Raw genomic sequence first — 27121 nt, forward strand, 5'->3', positions numbered from 1 at the left:
TTGCAGCTTCAGAAATCATGGAAATGAATAGCACAGAACATGCTATTAAAAATGCTAGTTTAAAAAGCAAACGTAACCAAGCACTGTCTTGTCTTTCACACTACACCTTCCTAGATATCTTATCTCCTAGTTCTGCAAGACAAAATACAAAGATAACTCAGATATATAACTGTGGCCTGGAATATCCTTCCCTGTGATTTATGTCTGTGATTAGTGAGAATGAGGGATGACACCGAACCTGTCTGCATGTTGATTCCAAGGTCACAAGAAGAGATTGTCTGCAAAGCTCTTTCCAGTTTCACCAGTTTTCACATTGTTGTTGTTTACATTTTTTAAATGAATGAAATCCACCTTTAGCACACATAAATCCTTCACGTGTCATGATGGGGTTTGTAGTGCTCCAGGGTCAGGCGTGCCTTGGTGTGACCCTGGAAAATATTTGATGGCAAAGAGATTATCGGAAAAAAAAAAAATGTTTAAAGAAGAATACAAATATGTATACAAACAATATAGAAAAGGATGTACACTCAGTGCTATGTGGGTTAACAGTTGTGAAAATCTAATTTTACAAGTGGCATTCTCAGTTTAGCCTCTGGCCTTTCGCTTTCGTATGGAGAGCAGTTTGTATTTTGAATTGTCATGCTTTTGTAACATGCGGGTCTGGTAGTGACTGGAGAGCACTTGACATGAATGTAACCAGCATATGCTGGGGCCAGAACACGAGTCAAAATAGCTGCGTGATGTCACATTATAATGAGAATGTGCACCGGCCAATTGGTGCCAAGAATTGTCTGGACAAGGGTGGATTCCTTTTACAGTCGTTTTAAAGAGACATTATGCACAAACGCACATGACAGTCCCCCCTGCCTGGGTTTTCCTGATGTGGAATTTTATAAAAGGAGCCTTATCAGTCACTGACCTTCCCAAGCAGGAAGATCTTGTATGGTATCTGCAGCCTGTTTCACCACTTAAGGAGAAGAATTCAGCGTGTGAGTTGCAGATCAGAGCTTGTAATGCAGCTTGGCTGTGTGATACTACACTACACTCTGGCAACTTGCTGAACTCCAAGAAGTGACATAACCAACAAGTAGATTTCTCCACAATTACAGCATTGTTTGTTTTTTTCTCATCTTTATAAGGAGGGAGATTTTGACCCTGAACATTTTTGTGCCTCATTCATTTTTTCCCCTAAACCCTTTTGGTTTATTGTGGATATTATGAACTGCTGAAGTTATATTGTCCACTGCACCACATGAAGCGCTTTGGCAGCCTCAGAGGTAGCAAGAAACGAAAGGATCAGGGACGGGGCACGGAGAGACGTCAGTCAGAGCCTCATGGACTCCTGGGTACAGTGCTTACACCTTGTGGTGGTAAGGTATAATAATAATAATAATAATAATAATAATATTAACAATAATAATATTCTGTATGCACATGTGCCTCACTTTCCCTAATCTATCCTGTGCACTCCATTTCTTTCTACAGTTCTGTTTAAGTATACACTAGCTTAACTGTAAACTTGAAAGATATATATATATATATATATATATATATATATATATATATATTCCATATTAATGACACATGATTGACATGCTGATCAAGTTTAAAATGTTATATTTTTTTGCATGTTTACATTGTATAGAATGTATAGAAATGCAAATTTGCATCCATGTGTTAAATTATGTTGGAGATGATAGATAGATAGATAGATAGATAGATAGATAGATAGATAGATAGATAGATAGATACAGAATTCTTGAGGAGTTGAACATAAATTTTATCTACTGTATATAAGTCCAGAGAGAGGAAGCCCTCAGTATTTACATATTTGAAAAATCCTTCTGTGCAGGGTCCAAGATACACATCCATCATGTCCACTGAATAATAAACTGACTGTCACAAGCGTTTGAAGAGTTTCAAAGTAATGAAGAATTTATTATAGATACATTGAAGAAAGTCGGAGACACTGACTGAAAGGAATGTTGGGTTTTGACCCTGTAATATATACAATGTATCAGTAGTAAATTACCATGAAAGTCTACGAACGCTTTTGCTGGTCTGTTCATTATTCAGTGGCCGTGGTGGATCGATGTGTGTCTATATATATATATACATATAACACATTAGAAGAAAGGCACTCACTTTGGTAGATATTTCTCAAGCCTTGGTGCAGAAACTCTAAAAACATGGATGTATGAAATAATATAATTAGGAGGCACTAATGGGACTTTTCCAAATTATAAAGTCTTTATTCCATAAAAAAGAAGTTCTGATAACTTGGGTCTTGGTTTTCCCAGCTCCTCTTTTTTTCCGCACTTGAAGTCTTTAACTAACATTTGCATTCTCATGATTCAGACTCATGGAACACTGAATTTTAATGGGCTAAGTATTGACAGGTTCCTATAACTGTTTTACTATATTTGCGACTAAAAAGAATGTATGGGGTGGATTTCTGAACATGCTTCAGGTCACATCATAGGTGTCCTGGTTTTTCATTGAAAATAATGGGAGCTCTAGACTTACTGTTCTTCTACCACTGACAGAATAAAGTTATATTCCACCAGGATCATGAACATTGTTGATCATTTAAATTATCTGTAACTCCAAATCTTTCTCATTGCAATTGTAGGTGGTAGTGAAATGGGTAAATATTTGATGTATACCGGTATAGGACAATATAGGAGTTATATAGTTTGTTATTATACTAGAGCAGTGTTTCCCAAACCTAGTCCTCATGCCCCCTAACAGTGCAGGTTTTCCATATCTCCTTGCTGGAGCACAGGTGTATTCATTACTGACTGACACATTTTGAAAGATCCACAGGTGGTATAATTGTTTCACTTTTGACCTGGAAAACCTGCACTGTTAGGGGTCCTGAGGACTTGGTTTGGGAAACACTGTACTAGAGGATATCATTTAATACGAGCAGACCTACTACTATCAACGACTACTCCTATCTATTTATTTGTTATATAATATATATGTATAAAACAAAAGACAGAAGTCCCAAACATAGTGTAATATGTAGTAGACAATGTTGTTTTTGTTCTATAGTGTCGCTAGTCACCACTTACCACCGAGTAATAAAAAAAAAATTAGCTTATTGTATGTATAAAGCCAATTCTAGAAGACAAAAATTCCTCTTTGTTAATCTGCATACCATATATATCTCTTTAGAATTATTGCATATCAATAAGACCGCCAGTATAAAATAATGGACTTATTATAAAAAAATATAAAACATATTTCAAAAGCCTCATTCAACCCAGAAGGTGCCATAGTGCGCAATTTTTTTTATAAAGCCAATACACTTCTTTGTGGGAATGTTATATGTTCAGTTGCTTGAAAACTTAAATCACCGGTATCTGAATTATGAAATTTCATAAAGTGTCTTGAAACTGAATGTAATTCTGATCTACTCTTTATACTTTTATCATGCTTCACAGCACTGGGGTCATGAGTTCGATTCCCAACCATGGCCTTATCTGTGTGGAGTTTGAATGTTCTCCCCGTGTGTGGGTTTCTTCCAGTTTCCTCCCACACTTTAAAAACATACTAGTAGGTTAATTGGCTGCTGACAAAATGAACACTACTCTTTGTGTGTGTTAGGGAATTTAGACTGTAAGCTCTAGTGGGGCAGAGACTGATGTGAGAGACAAATATTCTCTGTACAGCGCTGCAGAATTGGTGATAATGATGATGGTGATGTTCTTGTCTTTTTTTCTGATATATTTTAAGTGACACGGGCACTCTAAAATGAAAACCACTGAAATTGTCTTACAGTTCATTACCTCTCTGATCTTAAAAGTATTGGTACCAGAACATTCTTTGTAGTAGTTGGCAAACATTACAGGTGGAACTTTTAAAAAAACAAACAGTTGAAAATTTGGCTAGAAAAGTCTCCTTCATTCCATTTTCTTTAGTACTCAACATACTAGGTGCCAAAAAGGTTTTGAAGTTCCTAGTTTTCTTAAAAATAATATCATGTTTCTCCAGCACTATAGGTCCTAAAATTGTATCTATGCAAATAATCTTCCAATATTTATTCAGTGTATGTTTAATCATTATACAATAAGGATGTCATCTATAGATCTATGATATAACACAATATTGTTTGAAGAATGGAATATTATTACACAAGGACTCAACTTCCCATTTTCAAATTTGCGAAGATCGCCGCAAAAATGGTGACCATTGCAGTATCACATGTTTGTATGCAAAAAATCTTCCAAAAATGTAAAATAAATATGTGATAGAAGGATCGAGACTAATTCACAAATCAACATTCTATGTTCATTAATCAGATTCTCATGTAATTCTAATAAATATATTATGGCATCAGTAGCTTTACAGTGTTTAATTGAGGTGTACAGAGCCTGGACATATAAATGTATATAAATTAATAAAGAGCGTAATAAATGTTTCATCACTGAGCCAGTACTGTATTGATGTGTTCTTATTGGTGAAGCAGTGGTTCAGTTACTGTATCTTATTAATATACTGTTTATGGTGAATGTTCCTGATGCTCTTTCCAACACTGCAGTTTGGGGGGGTGGGATAATACGCTTTCAATTCAGCCTCACCCCTAACATCACAGAAATTTGCAATGTTCTAAATTATTTGTATTGGCTGCGTTTGTGATGCTGTACTTGTCAGAGATGCACAGTGGAACCTATACTGGTTTCTGTGGACTAATAGTGGAGAGAAATCTAAGCATAGTAGCTGCTCCTGTATATTGTGATTAGTGGTACTCTGACTTTAAAGACAAACAGTGTACACTGTACCACAGTTTGCAACAGATTTGTTTCAATTTCGATGCTACAAAATGTCTTAAAAAATGTATAATTCCTGTGAACGTAGCAATACGAACGTCTGTCTGTGCCCTCTATGATGCCACTGGCAACAAAAAGGGGTAAGAGGGGGTGACCATAGACATTTATTTATAAAGGGACCTGGTACCAGTCACATCCTAAATTCATCTCAAGGCAGTCATGTATATTTTTGTTTCCACTGAACAGGGCCTGATTATCCAATAGGCTGACTAGGCTGCAGCCTACGGTGCAAGGATTTTTGGAGGTGCAAAATTGTGGCAGGGAGAAGTAGAAACTGAAACTTGCTTTAAAAATAAGAGAATAGAAAACAGGAAAGAAAAATGTAATAAGGGTTAATCTTTACATATTCATACGGTAAGGGCTAAAGACATCCATGGGCGGACGCTTGAGGATAACTGAGTAGGAGAGACAAGGATGTTGACAGATATAGGAGTAACAGTCACCGGTCCTTCGTGTCTCCACCCTCAGTAGTGCTTTTTCATGCCTCTGTTCTGCCATATAGTTCTGATTTTAATTGTTGTGACCCTTTTAAAAATGTAAGGCGTGTGTGTGTGAAAGAAGCTGGATTTTAAATTAATAAATACCTACCAGGTATTTGCCTGGCATCTTAGACATGGGGGCGCTACGAACTTATTAACCTATGACGGCCTGAACCCTTAATCGGGCCCTGCTTCTGAACCATCTTTCAGTTGTATAGTTGGACAGTCCACTACGACCACCTTATCTGAAAATAGAATGCCTTTATTAACAGGTGTTTTATTATGTGTGTACTTTGAGCTGAACGTATCTTAATTTACACACAACTTAAATTCCAGATCCACCAGTCTTCCTCAACAACTGTATCTTTACTGTTCCAAATAAAATTAAATAAAGAGCATGACATGAACAAACCTGTGTGTAAATAGTTCAGGATCATCGATCCTGGTGCCTGCATTACTGTATTATTCACTCCTTTAATGCTTTATAACTGCGGATCAGACTGAAATGCTGGATATTTTTGCATGCATGCGTCTGCTGGATGGTTTACCTTGCTGCTCATGTCAGCAGAGGAGGTGAAGAAGCCCCAGGATCAATGACCCTGATGTCTGCGCAATTATCACAGCGGTTTGTTCATGTTGCAGTAAAAACAACTTGTGCAAAAACGCTCCTCTAGATGAGCCCCTCGAGATGGTTTTATTGTATTTTAAGATGACAAGTTTCAGCAGTAGCTGACAAAGAACAAGTTCTTGTAGTGTATGTATTTTTTTAATTCTTCAAAATAGCTTTTTTTATGGTCCTCGGAAAAGGCAGTGGTTCATTTTATGTATACTCCTAAAATCCAACATTAAAAATGAATATCTTTTATATTTATCTAAAACATTATTTAGATTTCACTCTCATTTTATTTGATATTTTTACGACAGATTATTTGGTAACATCTTGCAAGTTGAGTAATTTGGCAGTTATTGGGTTAACACATCACTAGCATTATTAGCATTAATCTTTTAATCACAGAACTATTTTTTTTCTGCTTAAATTAACCCCACACTTCACAGATCAGAAACAGCTTTTACATTACCACCTATGATAACAATTCATATTTGTAAAATTGTAGCACAACTGTCCTCTGTAATACTTCATCCAGGAGGAGATCTTATAGTTTAGTCAACACCCAGAGATAGATACAGTTACGGCAGTGGATGAAGAGTGTGGATTTAGTGCCAGAGTACTATGTGTCATTAAAAAGAATTGACACTTAGAAAGTGACACCTTAAGATCTTTTGGATAAACTCATCTCAAACACAATAATATGTCTAAATCCAGCAAATGTAAAAAGTAACTAGTTACAATCTAACTAGTGAGAGAGAAGAGTTATAATCACCACACTGGAATAATTCTTCTTAATTAAATATTTTCAAGTGTATCCTGCAAGGACACTAGTATAAAGAACCTTTGTTTCCCAACTCTGTGTTGTTTAGCTTAATATTTTCGGTTGTTGTATATACAACGCAGTACAATATAAACGTAAACATACATAATGAACATTACTGATTAAATAAATGTTATAAAGTTATGTAAATATTCGAATAATTGTTTGCTTGGTCAGTCGTGCTTATTTTGTACTAACAGTTGCTCTTAGGAGACAATATTGCATGAAGGTTGAAGGTAAAATGGTGATGTCCTTTTTACACAGTGTACCACCGTCTTCATTATTTTTCTGTGGCTGTGGTCTCGCAAAACGTTCGCAAAACATTTTTTAGTTGCTGTACAAAGCTGTGGAACAGGGGCTGCTTTTATTTGGCCAAAGGCAATGGTCACATTAATGGGCCTGCATATCTTCTAGCGAAATACAAGGGGAAACTGGCAATTGTATTATTAAAAAAAATCAGCAGGCTGCCGTACAGCCATTGCCAGTCGCTTATAATGTTATCTATCCTGGCTTATTTTGGCGCTTGCTCTGCATGTATACTTTGTGTGATGGTATATTATAAATAAAGTTATTGAAAAAAACCAAAAAAAAAAAAACCCGAGCAGCACAAGACAGAAATATACTGTTTTTCTCTACTCCTCTCTGAGACACGGGTCCACTTGGCGTTTTGGGCAGCATGGGATATAAAATATAAAAATAAAAATATAATCTCTTTCAGGGCTTCTCCTACACATGCTTCATAATTAGGAATTTAAAAGATAGCCCCCCACTATTCAAATGGGCATAAGCCACATGCCCCATTTTTGTTGTCAGTGCTGTAGAAGGTGATTAATAACTTTTGTAATAAAATCCAATACTACAAACATGTCAGCGTGCTGTTTTCGTTGGTGCACTGCACTTTCTCGCATATATATATATATATATATATATATATATATATCTATCTAAGAATGGACCACATGCTTTTGGTGCTGTCTTCATATATATCAGTAATCTCTGTTACCACCTCCCTTCCTGTTGTATATAATAAGCAATACTTGAATAAATACGCAGTAAGGTCCCATAACAAAGACCAATGATGCAGGGCCATCTTAACAACATTAAGCAAAGCAGTGCACCGGGGCCCCTTGATATAGATATATAGATATATATACAGATACAGATATAGATATATAGAGATAGAGATAGATAGATGTACTTGCTCAGTGACCCTTGTAGGTTTTTTTTGCAGGTTTTTTTCTTTTACAGGATTATTTATTCTCATTAAGAGCCGTACCTATGGGGCCCCCTTGCCCGTGGGGCCCCTGGGCAGCTGCCCATTGTGCCCAATGGAAAAGATGGCCCTGCAATGGTGCACAGGTAAAATACCTGTTTTTTTTTAAATTTAACTAGTTGTAGCTCTCCAAATGTCAGTGTCATGTAGAGCAAATCACTGATACGTACCCTTATATGTAGGATACTGGCCATGGTAAGGCCAAGGCAATTATTTTGTTGACTTTAAATTGGGGCATTGCATTATGTCTCAGTGATTGATGTCACTAGTTCCCAGTAACAGGCCGTGTTCTCATCATTACTGGTTCAAACCACAAAATGGCTGCCTCCTCAGTTTGCAGTGTTTAAAGACACAGCCAGAACACCTCAGCTGAACTTACACTGCTTGCTGTGTATCACACATTGTTTACAAATAAGTGCAGGGCAAAGGAGAAATAAAATGTATTTAAATGTTAAATATAAACCTGACATCCTCTCCAGTAGATCCTCATTAGACCTATTTTGTTGAACTAATAATTATTATCCCAACATCCAAACTCCACAAGAAATTTGGATAAACAAATTGTCTCTTTTACATGGTACTATGACAATAAATGGAAAACAACCCATAGACTACAGTAGATGTAAAGCTTAAAAGGGGGGTATTCAATTGTTAGCGTTAACCGGAAAAAACGAGCGCTCAAAAAATATTACCGTTTATACGGTAATATTGCGCGAGAAAATCGTTAATACGGTAGTTTACTCGCGGAATTTCAGCTCGCCGCTCCCTGAGCTGAAATTGAGCAAGTAATTACCGGATTAACGCTAAGATTTTTTGAGCGCTCGTTTTTCCCCGTTAACGCTAACAATTGAATACCCCCCAAAGTGTTGAATTCTGAAAATAAAAACAACCACACTACCCAATATAAAAAAACATCCTTCCTTTAGTCAAGAGATTACTTTATAGTTGAACTTGGACTCTTCTGAAATATCCAACTTTTTTCTGTGTGTTCTGCTGTAATAAATAATGATTAAAGATAAAAAAAAACATATCTGTAAAGAACAAGTATATGTGCAGTCAAACACCTAGCCACCCACCTGTGCCATGGATAGTGAATTTCTGTCATAAACTGATATTTTATGCATATAGTTTTCCCTGTTATGTCAGATTTGTGTAATGTTGGTTTAGTTATTTAATAGCAGATTGAACAAGAAATGTATACCTGTTCATAGGAACAAGAGCTTATTTACTTGCAAAAAATAATCTGCAGCACTAGGATGATAAAGGCAGTGTTACAATAGGGGAACGGATGAAGGGGCACAGTGTGATGATGAAGGGGCACAGTGTGATAGTGAGGGGGCACAGTGTGATGGTGACGGGACATAGTGTGATGGTGACGGGACATAGTGTGATGGTGAGGGGGCACAGTGTGATGGTGACGGGACATAGTGTGATGGTGAAGGGGTACAGTGTTATGGTGACCGGGCACAGTGTGATGGTGACATGGCACAGTGTTATGGTGACCGGCCACAGTGTTATGGTGAACGGGCACGGTGTGATGGTGACGGGACATAGTGTGATGGTGACGGGACATAGTGTGATGATGAAGGGGCATTGTGATGGTGACAGGGCACAGTGCGATGGTGAAGGGGCACAGTGTGATGGTGACAGGGCGCAGTTTGATGGTGAAGGGGCACAGTACGATGGTGAAAGGGCACAGTGTGATGGTGACAGGGCACAGTGTGATGGTGAAGGGGCATAAATACTTGTTATGTTATTTTGACCCAACTACTTAAAAAACAAGACTACTCTGTAATTATTTTGGTTTAGGGCTGCCTTGAAAACATTAGGGTGCCTTGAACTGAGAAAGCTTGGGAACCACTGATCTAGCATAATTTAGACAAGTAGCTAGTTGTTTGGGTTTTTTGTTGAGCCTAAATGCGGTGAGCCTTATCCTTAATAGTTGCTGTAAAGACCCCTGCTGACGTGATCAGGGCTGTAGTTGTTCCTTTATTCATATTATGTGCTTATTAATAATATAAGAGAGATTATTAGATTCAAGAGTCAAAGGGGGGTATTCAATTGTTAGCGTTAACGCTAACAAACGAGCGCTCAAAAAATCTTACCATTAATACGGTAATTACTTGCGGAATTTCAGCTCGCAGCCCCCTGAGCGGTGAGCTGAAATTCCGTGAGTAAACTACCGTATTAACGCTTTTCGCGCGCAATATTACCGTATAAACGGTAATATTTTTTGAGCGCTCGTTTTTCAGCGTTAACGCTGACAATTGAATACCCCCCTAATAGCTGAACTCTTCATTCATACAAATTATTATTCTGTAATCAAATAGGACGAGTTGCAACAATGCTCTAAATATAAAAGCCTGTGCTGTATCTAATACTTTACTAATATTTATCTTATAGTAATACACCATATACACTGTTATATAAAAAAAATGAAACAATATAATAATAAGATAACATAACAAAATGGTTATTTCCTATACTTATATTTTTTCTCTGTGATACAAAATATAACAGATGGCATGATTTTGATATAAGTCCCCAACAGAAACTTACAGCCCAGCATGCGTAATATTTGTCTTTTGCACATTGCATGTGATTGTATTTTTGCAGGAAAGCAGACACTTTTTAAGTTTATTTTATTTTTATTTTTTTTGCTGTAAGACGATATAAGGCATATATATGTATATAGTAAAGCTTTTGTACAGACTGTAAAAATGTATCATGTCATACATATTTGTTCCCCTATTTGCCCAAAGAATGTAATTTAGTCTTCAAAGGCCAATTTGATTTATTCTCCTTTGATCATGACTTGTCCGAATCACTATTTTTATTCGGAATTGCAGAGCTTGCTTGGGATGCTCTCAAGTAGTGTTTCTCAAACCCAGTCCTCAGTGCATGTTTTCCAGGTGGCACAGGAAATAATTATACCACCTGTGGATCTGTGTCAGTCAGTAATGAATACATCTGTGCTAAAGCAAAGAGATATGGAAAAAATATGGAAAGATATGGGCAGCACAATGGCTAAGTGGTTAGCACTTCTGCCTTATAGCACTGGGGTCTTGAGTTTGATTCCCAACCATGGCCTTATCTGTGAGGAGTTTGTATGTTCTCCCCGTATTTGCGTGGGTTTCCTTCGGGTGCTCCGGTTTCCTCCCACACTCCAAAAACATACTGGTAGGTTAATTGACTGCTAACAAAATTTAGATTGTAAGCCCCAATGGGGCAGGGACTGATGTGAGTGAGTTCTCTGTACAGCGGTGCAGAATTAGTGGCGTTATATAAATAAATGGTAATAATAATAATAATAATAATAATAATAATAATAATAATAATAATAAAAACATGCACTGTTAGGGGTCCTGAGGACCAGGTTTAAGAAACACTGCTCTAAAGTAGAAAACTCTGTAGCCAGTTCAGACAGAGGGGGTTATTTGGCAAAAAAAACCCAGAAAGGGAGCATATGCCTGTTGACTATTTAGAGTCACATAAATGACAAGATCCAAGGCAGCATGGATTACACATATCTACAGCATTTTCTTTATTACTAAAATAGTAAATCAGAGTGAATCAGTGGCTACAGCATATGTCAGTTTTAGCCAGCTATTGGATAAGAAGTTAATTTAATTAAAATTGGAAATGATTGGATTTAACCCAAGATAGTGGAATTAATACCAGTTTGACTAAAGTACAGGAGGCAGATCACCCTATTTAGAGTTAAATGTAAAGATGCTGCATTTGTGCAAAATGTATCTGCACACTTACATTTCCACATCAGTATTTTGAGTTTGTATATCTTAAAATACATACAACCTTAAATATAGCATGTAAATGTGTCCAAAATAAAGATGTGAATTCATCACCTACAGAACTCAGTTTATGTAGGTGAAAGATTTACGCCTCTTAGCAGCACAATGAAATATGCTTAGGATGCATCTATATGAGTGCACTGCACTTCCTGTTACCTCCCCTGATCTGCCTATTCAAGCACAAGGGGTCACAACTACCAGATATGAGCAACTCTAAATACAGATGCATGTGCAGTATGACAGATGTGTACCTAGATACATCTCAGGTCCAGAGTGTTGTAGTCTAGGCTGTAAGTTCAGATTAATGACTTGTAAATAGTGGAGTTCAGGGAGCAGTCATGTGTCCTATTCTCTTTAATGTATGCATTAGTGATATTACTTGTGATCTGCTAGGATCGTAATGCATATTAATTTAGAGTCATTTGAGGAATGGACTGAAGTGTGCCTCTACCTTCTGTTTCACATCCGCACCTGCTTTGTCAACATCTTATGTACTTTTTCTGGTTTTATGTAGGATTTTTTTTTTTTTTATACATGATATGTTTTATGTGTGATTTGTTAAGTTAAACTTTTCTTTGGCATCACTCACAATCGAGAGGTCAAACTGAAAGAATAAATCAGATGTTAAACAGTATTTGTTATATTCAGGAGGGCAGGGTCATTCAATAATAACATTCATGATTATTACAATTTATGATACTCAGTTTATTATCATCACAGTTTATGATACTCATCCAAGACTCTAGTATCCTCTTTGTTGCCTACCTTCAGTCCATCTGTTCAGAAGTCCATGAAGCTATTCTTAAGGCCTCTTCCCATCAAAGATGTACACAACAGTCAGAACTTGGAGACAATTGTGGCTTTTTAGTTTTTACTAAGAATATTAGAAGAATTGAAGGATATCTTCTGTAAAATGTGTTCCATGTTTTTTTTGGGGGGGCCCATATGAAATCATGGACTAAATCAATGCTGTTTCCATTTGACTCAAATTATCATCATCTTTCTGAATACCTAATGAATTTCATATGCCTTTCTTAAACGCTTGTGGGATCAATTACAGAGCAGCACGGTGGTTTAGTGTTTAGCTCTGTGTGGAGTTTGTTTATGTGGGTTTCCTCCGGGTGCTCCGGTTTCCTCCTACACTCCAAAAATATACTAGTAGGTTAATTGGCTGCTGTCAAATTGACCCTAGTCTGTGCATCTGTCTGTGTGTGTCAGGACATTTAGACCTAAGCTCCAAAGGGGCAGGGACTGATGTAAGTGACAAATATTCTCTGTACAGCGCTGCAGAATTGGGGGCGCTATATAAATAAATGATGATGATGAGCTTGTGGGATCAATTACTTCAATTGGTGTAGACTAATTCATCAGTAAGTATTATTTATTCACCAAGTTTTTCGGAAATCAGAGTTGTTTGCAAAGTAATCCTCCAGCAGTGAATCTCTGTCAAATTTCAAAATCTGATGAATCAATTTGCCCATATAACGTATATTTGGGGACATTTATAAAAAATAATGCGACAGCGGTGTTGCTTATAAATTCTAGCTGTCATTTTTCTAGTGCCAGTTTGAAAATAAGAAACATCTTATTGGTTGCTATGTACAAAGGCTCAGTTTTCCTGTGCGCTAGTTTTAGTAGAAGTCGTACAATGTCTGTGATAATCCCCACTCCTAAAACTGTACTTCTATATACCAGTCAAAAATGTTGATTTATTTCACAGTTTGTCGGTTTAATACTCTCTGGAGGTAATGTACTAAGTGCAAATCGTCTTGCCATGCCACAAACATGGTGGTATTTGCAGAGAAGCAGAAGTTTGCCAGAGGGGAAGACAGAGGGGACAGGAGTTGGGAAGATGTCTGTAGCAAAGTACAGTGCAGAGTTAACATTTCCTTTTTGTGGGGAAAGACTGTTAAAATTAAACAGGGTGCATTTTTAGGGGTGTTCCTAGCTGTACATAGGGGTGCATTTCCACTCACAATAGTGCTTTAATTTTCCATTCCGTAAAAGTAGATGAACATTGCATTTGCTTAGAGCGGTCTTGTCTATACTTTTAATGGGATCCATTGTGCACCTCCGTTTTGCATTTCGGCCAAGAAGCGTGAAACAGCTTTGCACATAATCAGAAACGGACCTTACACCAATGAACATAACTGTATGCAATTCATGTTCCAATGCAAATGACACTTACACTGCCTACAACTTGAGAGGCGGAATGGAAAATGGAAGGGGCATATTAATATAGGCTGCCCATTGGTGCAGTAAGCAAGTGTACACCTAGGGGGTCATGTCCAGTTGTATGCAATTTGCATTTTTTATATATAATATTGTTTTTTAGTTCTGCACAATCATACAAAGAACTAGTTCTGAAACTGGTGCTTTGTGCGCATACATGGAAAACAGAATTTGCGTTCAACTCATCATGACCCCCTAGTGTTGGGTGAACCATCCAAAAGCATTGCTGAAAAACCAAGAAGTTTTGCAGTGCGCTTCGTAAAATACCTGTTATGTTCAGTTTGTGTCAATTTAAATGGCACTGGTTTCCTGAGGTTTTACTGAGACGTAAATATATACATTGTAAGTTGCCAACTACCCTGGCAGGGACAGTGTCAGACTTTAATGTTTTTTTCCCTTGGTAAATATCTCTCTCCGTCCGCTACCGGCTTTCAGTAAATGGCTTAATTTTAGATCCATTCTTTCAGTAACTGAATGATCTTCTCAACACATGAACATGGAAATTGTTTTCTAATGTTGGCAAGTATGTAGGCAACAGTGCTAGGGCATGGATGCCCATCAGTTATCATGTCTATACTGCTGCTGTTACAACTGTCACTATAAACATTGCTGCGGTGTTAACAGAGGAACATAACCAGCACACAAAACACAGCTGCAGAGATGTAGGCTTCCTGTGATTTATAATGAAAAATGTTATAATCCTTCGTTTAAGCCTTAATAGTAAGGCAGAGCCAGCCCGCAGGGTCCCCCACCGTCAACAGACCGGTGAGGTAAAGCTGTCAATAAAAGCAGTAGATTCACACTCCAGCTAAATATGTAAATAGTGAACTCAGTTACTGAATGGACACCACACACCCAAGGTCTAGCAGCTTGGAGAGGGAAGAAAGCTAGGGTTGGTTGAATACACAAGCCTGACAGCTTTCTCATCTCCTGATTGTCAGCTCTACAGGACACTTGAGTACATGGCTGTAAGAGAATTGAAAGGATTGTCCATTGTCAACCATAGCTTTGTGTACCTAATGCGGAGGTGTCTGTTCTGCCAAACCTTAGAGCCAGCGCTGTCAGGCAGAACATGGTCTGTTAGATGCTGATATATTCACAAAATGTTATCTAAGGTAGTGCCAGCATGTACTGCTGAGGGACAAACATCAGAAGCAGATATTACCATTATCTTGATTATTTTGTGCAAGGCAAAACATGCGAGCAACTGTAGATCAACTGAATGGAGATTTCAGCTTGTGGCGCAAGCAGCCATTTTGAAAAAAAATAATCCAATGAGAATTCCACAGAGCAGGATATGACATCATCACACCTAATATACACATGCGAGTTCAGCAATGGGCTACCAAACTGGATGATGGATAAAGCATCTTTCTCGACAAATGAGTGCACATTTGTTAGGACTTCGATAACAAGAGATAGATGTTCGCAGAAAGATTTACGACTAGAAGCACTGGCATTTGTGCAGTTTCTTTACATTTGAGAATGCTTGTTGTGCCTATCTGTCATACAGATTCCTAGATAAATGGTCTGTTTCATTAAATAATAGTAAAAATTATTTATTCAGATCCAAGCTCTACAGTCTTAATCCTGCATTTATGCATTGCTGTCACTGGCAGACAGTGTCCTGACACGGATCTAAATAGAGGAACTGTACATCCCTACGCCTGCAAAATCGCAACAGGCCTGAGTTTGTATCGGCTAATAGTCGCTATAGCAACACTTACCACAAGCCCACACTAAAAATAGATCACCTTTAGCACATGGAAAGGAATCAGAGGGAACATTTTGCAGGAGATGACTTGAACTTTCAACATTATTTGTGTGGCTATGTCACTTTGTGATGGCTTACAGTAGAAAGAAAACATTCTAGATTAAACTAAGGTCAGTTAAAGGTTTACTTCATAACATGGTGCAGTCACAGATCAGTCTGGTACAAATAAAGCTGTCCACATTCACAGCAACTTCTGAATGGGATAAATGTTGTTTGTTATTACAGGATAATCTGAACAGCAGATTACTACAATCTGCCAGAGTGTGTGGTCATGAACCAACCTCACTAGTAGTTATAAGTTAATAAAGGTTAATATAACTTCAATAGGTTATAAAGGTATAAGTGTATAAAGAGTAAATATGAATACATTGCCGACATAGACGCAAAGGGTAATAACACACGTGCTTTACACAAGTGTAATGGTCTGCAGCCAGACAGGTGCAATATACATCGATACAAAACATAGTGATGTGCGGATTTCGCACCACGTGGGACTGGGACAGACCTCCAAAAATTTACATACACACCCAGGTCGAGGAAGTATCAGAGGATTGTCGTGGATCAGAAGTTTATACACACTACAGAGCGGAAACGAGATTGGAACGAAAATATTAAACAGTATGACCAACCAAATAGAGGTGTGCACCGGCCACTTTTCGTGTTTTGGGTTTTGATTACCTTGAGGTTTTGGGTTCTGATTGGTTTTGCCAAAACACCCCACTCAAGGTTTTGGTTCTGATTTTGGGTTTTGGGTTCTGATTTTTTTTTGCAAAAAAGCATAAAAAGTGCTAAAATCCAGATTTCTGGATTAGTTTCACTCCTACGCTATTATTAACCTCAATAACATTCATTTCCACTAACTTCCAGTCTATTCTGAACACCTCACACCTCACAATATTGTTTTTAGGCCAAAAGGCTCCTCTCCTCAGGTGAGCCTCCTAGAGTAGGGAGACTGGGATTCAGATCACTCACAGATTGGTAGAGATCACAGTGGAGGGGCTTCGGAACCCTCAAGATTTGAAAGTAAGAATAGCAACTTGGCTGGAGAATGCTACAGTATAATTGTAAACAACTAACAGCTTGGCTTGAACTTTAACAGCAGCTTCAGAAAGGAAGGATCCATAGAACATGCCCCACAACTGCCTCATCACCACAGTCAACAAAAGCTTGGCCAGGTACAAACCAGAGGCTACACAACCCGATACTTTGGAACTATAGAAACATCATGGCCGGAGGTACAGCACTCTCAACATACTAATGTACCACTGTTGGAGTTGTAGTAAATGCATCAGGACCACTTTCTAAACAACAGTTTGGTCTGGAATTCTTAACAACTTGCCGGACAATCCTAACTACAGCCTGGCCCCATTCTTATGATGCTAGAACACTACTCAGGACTCATAACGACTTAATGGTTGCCCGGACAACTGCCTACACTGGTCCAGGATACGTTCTCTCTAACAGCTTGGCCGGAAAAAAAAAAGTATAATAATGGCAATAACCACTTTCACCACTCACTAAAGTTTACTTGGATAGAATACTTATCAGTGCTGTCCAAGCATCCAGAAGATAATTTATTATTATAAGAATAAAGGAATAAACCCAGTACAAAATTCTGAAGTGGGGGGACACTACAAGATTCTTTAAATGTCTCTAGTATGATTATCAGGATTACTATCCATCACATCGGACAAGTGCAACATGTGTGCAATCAGATATTAACTTCCACTTGTGTTAGAATAATGATCAGTTCAAACTGGCTAGTACTGGGGTTAGTTTAGAATTTAGGTGGAGGCACACTGCCCATTTAATTATTTTGATTCAATTCTTTTTACACCATGGTGGCAGAGGAAAACCCATATACTGCAGATTAGTAAGAGGAACATCACAGAGGTTTCTCTTAGCAGCAACCAAAATTAAACTAGCTTCTGAATGCTTGGCTGTTAAGTAAACTACCCCAGTAATCATCAGTGAATAGTGAAAGTGGTTAATACCATTAATAAGTAAGTGGATACATTGGCATTCAATGCTTTACAAAATGTGTCTGCATTTATCTGTCAAGAAGTACCTGCAGCATGGAAATCCTAAAGATTCATGGCTATATACACCAGTGCTTTATTATGATTGACTGCAGCTATGTCCTGTGCACAACGCACTAACCACTACTGTAATGCCCGAGTGAAGATGGCGGCGGCAAGCGGGGAATTTATACTATCCGAGTCTCGCGAGAATCCGACGGCGGGATTTGGAGTCTCAGCCTCGCTTTCACTCATTCTCCCCGCCGTAATACGAGCCCACCCGAACAGTGCGGATCCGACGGCGATCCAAACACTGTTCGGGTGGGCTCGGATTACGATAATCCGAGCACGCTCATCTCTACAACCAAATGAGGCGACAATCGTCCATTTGGGCAGACTTTCGACCATCGTGTCACTACACACACTGACCCGACTTTTGAACGAGTGGTCGTATGTTGGCTGTTTGAGCCGATTATTGGGCGAAAACAGTGTAGTGTGTACCCAGCTTAAGTTACCATAAGAGCTGCTTGTTTCATCCAAGTGCCAAACAGGATCAAGTCTAGTAACTGCATGTAAATGTCTGATTGTTTGCTATGGGCTTAGATTATTTAGTTATATTTTTTAGATTATTTTACTTACTGTTCTTTATTTATATAGCATCTACATAATAAAGCAGCAATTCCACACAGATTTATTTTTCTTTAGTTAGTAAGTTAGCTACCTTAGTATTCATCCAATAGTCCTTTTTTTAACTGTTTTCCTATAAATCATTATCTCCTTTTCAATCTCTCTCTGGAGCACAGACAAGTGTGGCTGCCAGTCACACACATGCAGACTCTCAGCATGTCAAGTGAAGGCAGATGGGAGAGAGGGAAGAGGAGGATTTTACAGGGCAAACAGAGCTCAGAGGAGAATTCCAAAGCCGCTCTGCGTCCATGTGACTGTGGTTGCCATGGTAGTCAAAGACAACGTGGAAACTATGCAGAATTATAAATCATTAATAGCAACCTGACGATGGTAATTACCTTTCTTCTTCTAATAGCCTGCTAGTACTGTTATGAATCCCAGTGCATTCACAAAGAGCAACAGTAGTGTAAGGCAAAGTGTCTTTATTCAGGTAAATATATTAACAAAGATAACTCAAATCCACGGATAACAGGTTCCAAAAGAGACTGTATAGTAAAATGGCAGGAACAAGTATAATAAGTTTTACCCCAGTCCAGAAGGCACAAGGCTGTCCAGGAAAGCAGACAGAGTCCAGGGATAAAGCAGTGATCAGACAAACAAATCCAAATAGCCAGGCAGAGATTAAGCAAATTAGCGAGGTCCAGAAGTCTGTCCAAAAGGTCAGGGCAACAGGCAGAATAGCGTGGTCCAAGGTACAGGCAAATGATTCGGGGTCTCAGGCAAGCAGGCAAGGTCCAAGGTACAGGCAGGGGTCATACACAGAAGTTCGGTCCAGCAGGTATATATCAAATAGCACAGGAGCAGGTTAGCAGCAGCCAGGAACAAACGGATGAACTGCATAGAGCACAGCTAGAGGCAGGTACTTAAAGCAGTGCAACAGGTGCAGTTCTAATCAGGCATAATGCAAGGAGATTAACTCCTTCAGGCACATAGAAGAGTTCAGGAACAGAACAGCAGCACCTCTGGTGGTATGAGGCACTGCTGCTAGGTACAAACAACAGACAGAGTTGTAACAAGTACAATCTGTATGCAATATAGCATTGAGTCTACCAATGTCTATAATTGTGCTGGAGGGATACAACACTGTTCTCCGCAACCAGTCACTCAACTGACTTCGTTGATGGTGGTAAAAACATTGTCTTAGGCATCATTTTAGAATTCCCAAATTCCCAATGTTGAATTGGGTTCTGCTCTGGTGACTGAGAAGGCCATGTCATCTGGATAACATAAGTATCATGCTCACAAAACCATTAGTGGGCCATGTAGGCTTTGTGGATGGTGGCATTGTCATTTAGGAAGATGGCCATCCCTTAAGGAAAGAAATGCAACACGCAACACGGGTTGACGATGATCACTTAGTATCATTAAGTAGCAATTAGCATTGCCCTTGCCTTCTAAATGAATGACAGGAATATGTGAATGAAAACATTACTAAGAAAAAAACTTTGACTATTAGAACCAAACAGTCAGGGTTGTAAAGATCTTTAGGGTGGTTCCATATGTGAGCTCATTTGTCAAGAAGGATGATTCATCCATATCACCTTCATCCATGGTTTGATAGTCCATTGCCTGTACTCTCTGCACTGCTGAACTCCTATATGTGTATTGACATTTGTAATGAGCGGTTTTATGCACTGCAACCTGTCATACCCAGTACTATGGAGTTCTAGTCAGTCCATTTTTGATTAAACTGGTTGCTTGCACCACATATTGAAATTCACAGACAGTTGATCTGCAATTTCTCTCATGTTTTGCCTTGCACATATTAATCCACAGATCTCAAGATACTGGAGTAGCTGCTTCCGATGTTCCCCCCACTGCATTATATGTTGACGTCACCTTAGATAACATTGCTTGACAATATTAGCAAGCATATTAACATTGTGAAACATTAGCAAGTTCAGGTGTCTTAACACTGAAGCTCTTGTCAAACACTCTTGTGCCTTCCAGACATGCTGGCCATAATTATGGTCAAGTAATGCAGACCCTGACCATGCAGGAATGCTATTTGCTTAATTAATGCATGAGCCACACCTTTATATAGTGCCTACATATTACACAGCACATTTACAGGGATTATTTAATCACTAACATGAGTCCTGGGAGAAAACCAGATCACCTAGAAGCACATAAACACAGGGAGAACATACAAAATATATATAGTGCCCTGGTTACAATTGAACCCATGACCCCAGAGCTGTGAGCCAGCAATGCTAACCAGGTGTTTTAATTTTGTGTCCATTGACTGTACATCCCATGGAAAGGAACTAAAACTTGTAAAGTTGTCTTTGAATAATTGTACATAGTATAGACTTGGACACTTTCACAAATATGTCTATTAAAGTTATTTTATCGTTTACCAATAAATATTGTCTATGCGATTTGTGTGGTTCCAAAGCACAAAGAGATTAATTAGCAAAAGCAAAAGAATAACAATTAAATAAATAAGTACAGCCGATACATATGCTGCGCTGTGCTGCGTTTTGCTGGATTCAGCTATACAGTCATTCAGTCCTGAAGTCTGTGGTCAGAGTTACTGCATGCTGGTCGCAGAGCCCCTGTTTATATACGCTCAGTGATACAGTGAAAACAATACAGATGATTTGCATGTTTCCATAGGTTCAGGCTTCAGGAAGGTCCAGTGTAATTCAGGTCAATGGTCAGTTCAAACGATGCCATCCAGGCGTGGGGTCAGCTCTCCAGAAGATGCATAGTAATCTTCCCGCCAAGAACTAGTTCAAACTGGTCTATTTACATTACACAGACAATACCATTCATCATCATTTATACCCTATAATCCATATCTAGCATACGCAAGCTGCGATCCTTTCGGCGATTGAACCAGACGTCTGCAGATAAATAGGGGATTAGAATGATACCAGACATGATATGTTTTCAGTGTCCTAAACCTTAGATCTCACAAAGTGTATATAACATTATAATATTTAACTATAAACTAAATAACATTTGTTCATAAATGGCTTTGAATTGGAACTATTATAAATATGAAATATATATAAGTGAATGTGTAAGTGTAAGTGTATGCGTGCGTTATTTATCGTGCAATTGCGCCATGACACGTGACGTACTGATTGCAATCGCACGGTAAAACAATATTAATCAATATACTTTCTTTCATCCAATTATTTGACTTTGACATGTCATTAAACACCCAAACAGACCTCAGACCCACTTTCAGCTGTTGTATTGAAAGTACTGATGAAAGTACTGTTGTGTTGAAAGGCTGTTGTACTGTTATACTGATAAGAGGGCATAAACATAGATAACATCTCTATAGGTAAAATAAATTCTAGGAGGAAAAGCCAGGAGAAATGTGAAAATAATTTATAGGGTAGTTGTGGATGGCTGCGGAGGCTATCCACTCGGCTCCATACCCTGTGGTTACTTCCCAGCTTCTACCGGCTGTCACTCAGCAGATAGGATAATTACAGTCACTGCTGAGGGTGAGTAATTTCTGAACCACCCGGAATCTAATAATATATTGAAAAAGAAGATGAAATTCTCTCAAGATGTCCTAATCATGTAATCAGTTTTCCTAATTGTCGGCTACATATCCATATCTAGGGACTGGCGCTTGTTCCACTGAGCTTGAATTGGAAACAAGACTATCAGCAGAACAGATTACAGTTGAAATAATTACATTAACTCTCTTCTCCTACAGATACAGAGCAGTGATTAAATGGAACATGTCTGGTGGGATAATTGTTCATTTTAACACCTGAGTGTAAGTTTAAGTAGCAATTAAATAAAAGAGGGATATGTTGTGCATTGCAGTTAACTAGTGACACATATGTTGTGCATTAGATGTAGAGTTTTCACATTGGACACTACTGATTACATGATAATCTTTTTATCTGGCATAGTCAGCTATAATGGCGCTAATAATGCCAGTAATGGCGGTTTACAAAAGTACAAATAACTTTTACAGAGCTCATCCACACTTTTGCTTGCTGCTGTTTCAAACGTCTTGTAGTTGACTTATGCTCTAAACGGCTGTTGATTGTAACCCTGCCCAGAAGCTTACATTCGCAAGCAATGTTACTTAGAAACGGAAGCAAAAAATTAAAACAATAAACACTTAATGACCTAATGCATAACTCTTAACAGTCCAGATTTAGACGTGACAATTGCAATTTTACAGTCATGACTGGTGGGAGGTGTTTGCCACTCGCCACTCCCAGCGGTGAAACACGCCCCTGTCACAGGTGTGCACATCAATGCAGACGTGGTTTTAGGGGAGGGTGGGGACAGTGTAGTGCTATGGTAATGCATCCACTGCTCCAGCGTGGAACAACCATAACCCTTGTCCTGACTTACACAAGTAAAATATTGTAAGTTATGCCTAATGGAACACATCGAAAATGTGATGTTACTGTGCAGAGTGATTCACATTTTGTGTTACAAAGACCCGTGAAACTGCAGTTCAACCACATTTGGCAAATGGTTGTTAATTACGTTTTTGATCGCATTTGGGGGGACGTTGGAGATGACTAATCTCCCCCAGTGCACTCACGTGCTGTAAACGCAGGAGGTATTCGTAAAGAAGTAACGATGCTGGGGGTGGGGCTCAAAGAATTGCGTCTTAAGCCCTCAAAGCTGTCATCAACTTTTAGACCAATAAAACTAGGGGGCGGGGCACAATGACACGTACACGGCATCAATAAGCCCCGCCCCCTCCATTCACTTTGCAGAGGCGGCTGGGAATCGGGAGAGTTGCCTGCTCGTCTGGGAGACCGACCCGGATTTCGGGAGTCTCCCGGATATTTCGGGAGAGTTGGCAAGTATGCCTCAAAGTCAAACCTTCAGAACAACTCCTTTTTCTAAATAAAACTTTTCTGCTTTTCTACTAATTTACAGCCTGGTTTTGGCCTAGTTTATGGCTTAAAATAATCACTGGTGCGAGGAGACACCAGAATTGCTTTTATTGCATGTAACGCTTCTTTGTGTTTTGAAGCTTTTGAGCAAAGTGCATCTACAAATGTGCTTTTCGGCCAGTGTGCAACTAGAAGGTAGAAAACACGTCACATTAAAATTCTTTCCACTGTGATGTGCTACACAAGCAACTTTTATAGCTGCGCAGTGAAATGATCTTATTTAATCTCTGAATGTTACTATTTAAGCTCTTTGAAGGAGCTTCAGGCAATAGTGTTTAATGGGATAGCTGATTAGTCGCTGAGATGTTAGGAGAATGTAGGCTGGAAATGCTCATTTCATTTAACAAATACAGAAAGTTTTTTGTGAACAAATCTTATACCATTAACGGCATGAAATTTAATTTAATCACAGTGTGTTTTTTTAAAAGATTAATAACATGGGACTTAATTGCACCACTGAGAGTCCTATGTAGCAGTAACTTATTGTGATTAAGAGAAATCTTTACAGTTAAAGCAGCAGAAGTTAAAGTATGAGGTTTAGTATATATATTACTATATATATTACCTGTTCACTCACAAGAGGGGCAATAATATTCTACTGTACCACATATGCTAAATGCTATCCACCATAGTCACAGTCAAACCAGTAATCAAGCTATAAATCATCAACATTTATATAGCGCCACTGATTCCGCAGCGCTGTACAGAGAACTCACTCACATCAGTCCCTAACCCATTGGAGCTTACAGTCTAAATTCCCTAACATACACACACAGAGACAGACACAGAGAGAGAGAGAGACTAGGGTCAATTTTGATAGCAGCCAATTAACCTACCAGTATGTTTTTGGAGTGTGGGAGGAAACCGGAGCACCCGGAGGAAACCCACGCAAACACAGGAAGAACATACAAACTCCACACAGATAAGGCCATGGTCGGGAATTGAAGTCATGACCCCAGCGCTGTGAGGCAGAAGTGCTAACCACTTAGCCACCGTGATAAATATAAGACGTCGAGAGTGAGATGGGCGGAGCTTATTACTACAGTGCTGCTACCTTCTCTACGTCAGCACCGCTAACGTAGGAATTACTCACAGACTCATTGAAAATTCTTTGACTCTGATAACTTTCTTAAGGTTTTTCATGCACATGAATGTTATTGGTAGCTTCTTTCTGAAATCTTTCAATAGACTTAGAGACAAAAAATCTGAGTACTGTGTACAAACACATAGAGTGCAGTATGCTACATTTAAAAGTTCACTTTTGCGTGTATGGCCTTTACGAAAAACACTTTGTTATACTCCAAAGACATAATTAAAAAATAATGATCCTTTTTTTTTTTCAGCACTAAAACAGTGTATTACTGCTAATGGAAATCAATAGAGAGAAATTAGACTGCCAATTATCGCTGGCAGGCTCATTTTGGCTTTCAAAACAACCATTTTATGTAATGCAAATCAACAAAGAACATTCTGAACTCATTTTCCTTTTAACACGGTCCTGAAGTTAAAATTAGCTTTGCATCAAAGCATTTTCGTTTTCCCGTTCATTAGCTTATCATAAATCACTTTTATCACTTTATCTCCTAGACCTCATGAGCGGGAACTAGACATGGGCTTGTTGTCTATCATAACCCAAATTTCATCTGTTGACAGTCACAAATATACAAAGCACTGTTAATGTAGACTAACTGCACAAGCGCCTGTCATTAGGACTTTGGATGGCATTCTATAAAAGTGTAAGAATCTGAAAATGTTCTTAAATATGTCTGATGGAACTATTATAAAATTTACACCATATAGTATTGAACAGTATTATTATTATTTCTGTGAATTCTTAAAATAATATATGCTTTATAATAATTATCTTCTCATCAGACAAGATAATGACCTACTTTGAAATGTGGAGTACTGGTTCAGTAAAAATAAATAAATGTAAGAAACCACTACATAATGCTTATTCTATAAAAGTGATCTGTTTGTGGCGTTAACAAAACCACAACCAGGAAGTAGAATGTTGGAAAATATATCTGCGCATTTTAAATTCCGCCCCCTTCAGAGCAACATGGATTTACTCCTGACTCTAAATCAGGCTTGTTGTGTGAATAACTTCAGACACCTAACATGACACTGACATACTCATATTACAATTCATTTGCATGCTAAGTACTCATTTCTCTAAACACATACCTCTTAACATTTAGAATCACAAAATCTGGCCAAGCTCCACCCACAACGAGCAAATGTGTGTAAAGTGCCACCCACTTTTGGTTGAGCCCCACCCCTTTTGCAGCTTTGCATAGGCTGTATATGTTGCAATAACTTCAGAATTACCTTTTTGTCTGTGCCATTCAAGTTTGATTTACCATTTTGTTTTAGACTTATATCTGGCTGTTAGACAAAATACTAAACTGATGTCTGAACAGCACTACACGCACTTCACGATGAGGTCACAAAGGGGCTGATTCGCAGATTTACATCATTTTCCTTTCCCATCAATAATTTATATTTTCCCATGATGTTTTATGTTAGCATTCTAAAAGTGTTCCTAGTCTCACAATAGCCACTACGCACAATCCAAACAGCCAACCACAAAGCCTGTCATCCGTTCCATTCATTTGTTTCCACTGCGTACCTAAGTCCTTTAATCCTCTGAAGTGTTTGAGAGCCAATTGCGGATTGTGAAGAGAAGTTCACATTACTGCCCTGCACTCCACATCTAGTGCTCCTCATCTTGTATGGTGTCTTTGTTTATTCAGTATTGAGCTTTTATTCCTCAAGATTTTAGACAGTCAAAAGTGCATTAAGGAAACAGTACAGTGGCAGCCTAATATTCTGTCTACTTACGAATGAATGAATGAAAAGCTTTCTAGTTTACGTAGGCAATGTACTTCAGTGGTTGCTGAGCTGCAGTTCCCACAATGCTCTGCTTGTCGATGGTAGTTGGCGCAGCACTTAGGTTGGCCATTGTATGTTTTTACTATATAGTAACTCTCACTGATCACTATCTTGACTTTAAATTTTGAATACTGTGTATATCATTCTAGGTATTTCTTATTGAAGAACCACTAAACTTAAAATTGTCATGTCGATATATAAAGTATTGCTTTCCTCTCATAACCTGACACAGTCACACCCTGGATTTCACCTGTAGCTCTGTTAAAAGGTGAAGAAAGGTTGAGAAATTGCTCCTCTCTCTATTACAAACAGCTGAGGCCACATTCTGCATCTTTAGGAAACTGTCCATTTATGTCAATGAATCTGCAGCTTATACAGAATATTTCTGTTAAGTTGGGTGAATCAGTTCTGCAAATTCATCCAAATTGCAGAGATTCACTGCTGGGGATTTAACACCCTCTTGAGAATCAGGCAACCCCATCTTGATTACATAGCCATATGTCCCAGCCTTCCCAATTTCAGCAGAACCTCTAATGGGCAGCCTAGCGCTTTAAAGTGCTAGGCAGCCCTCTGAGGGGCGTGGCCACACCCCCTATCCCACTGCAGGGGACTTACATGTTGGGAGGTATGTACATATTTACCTACTTTCTCTAATCTGTTTCCATGAGATGGGCGTGACTGGAGGGCGGGAGGGTTCAGGGCCCAATCGCGGCATTTTGACCCTGACCCCGCGGCGGAAATAACAGTTTGTTGCGGGGGCGGGGCCAAAATGACGCGATTCGCCGCAAATC

The 27121-nt window shown here is 38.6% G+C and overlaps 1 protein-coding gene across 5 annotated transcripts in view; it reads left to right on the forward strand.

Annotated features, from left to right (window-relative positions):
• The window catches only part of PRKAG2 (protein kinase AMP-activated non-catalytic subunit gamma 2), a 257853-nt gene that overhangs the window by 132609 nt on the left and 98123 nt on the right, over nucleotides 1-27121 (forward strand). The window contains exon 1 of one of the 5 annotated variants that reach the window (XM_075212154.1): nucleotides 861-1370. The exons of the other annotated variants lie outside the window; for them this stretch is intronic. Coding sequence (XP_075068255.1) covers nucleotides 1253-1370 — 118 coding nt within the window. The 5' untranslated portion in view covers nucleotides 861-1252. Of the gene's footprint in view, nucleotides 1-860; nucleotides 1371-27121 lie in introns of those variants that run through there. 5 annotated transcript variants of the gene reach the window in all.

The sequence above is a fragment of the Mixophyes fleayi genome, chromosome 5 (assembly GCF_038048845.1).
Source record: "Mixophyes fleayi isolate aMixFle1 chromosome 5, aMixFle1.hap1, whole genome shotgun sequence".
In the NCBI taxonomy this organism is placed as follows: Eukaryota; Metazoa; Chordata; class Amphibia; order Anura; family Limnodynastidae; genus Mixophyes; species Mixophyes fleayi.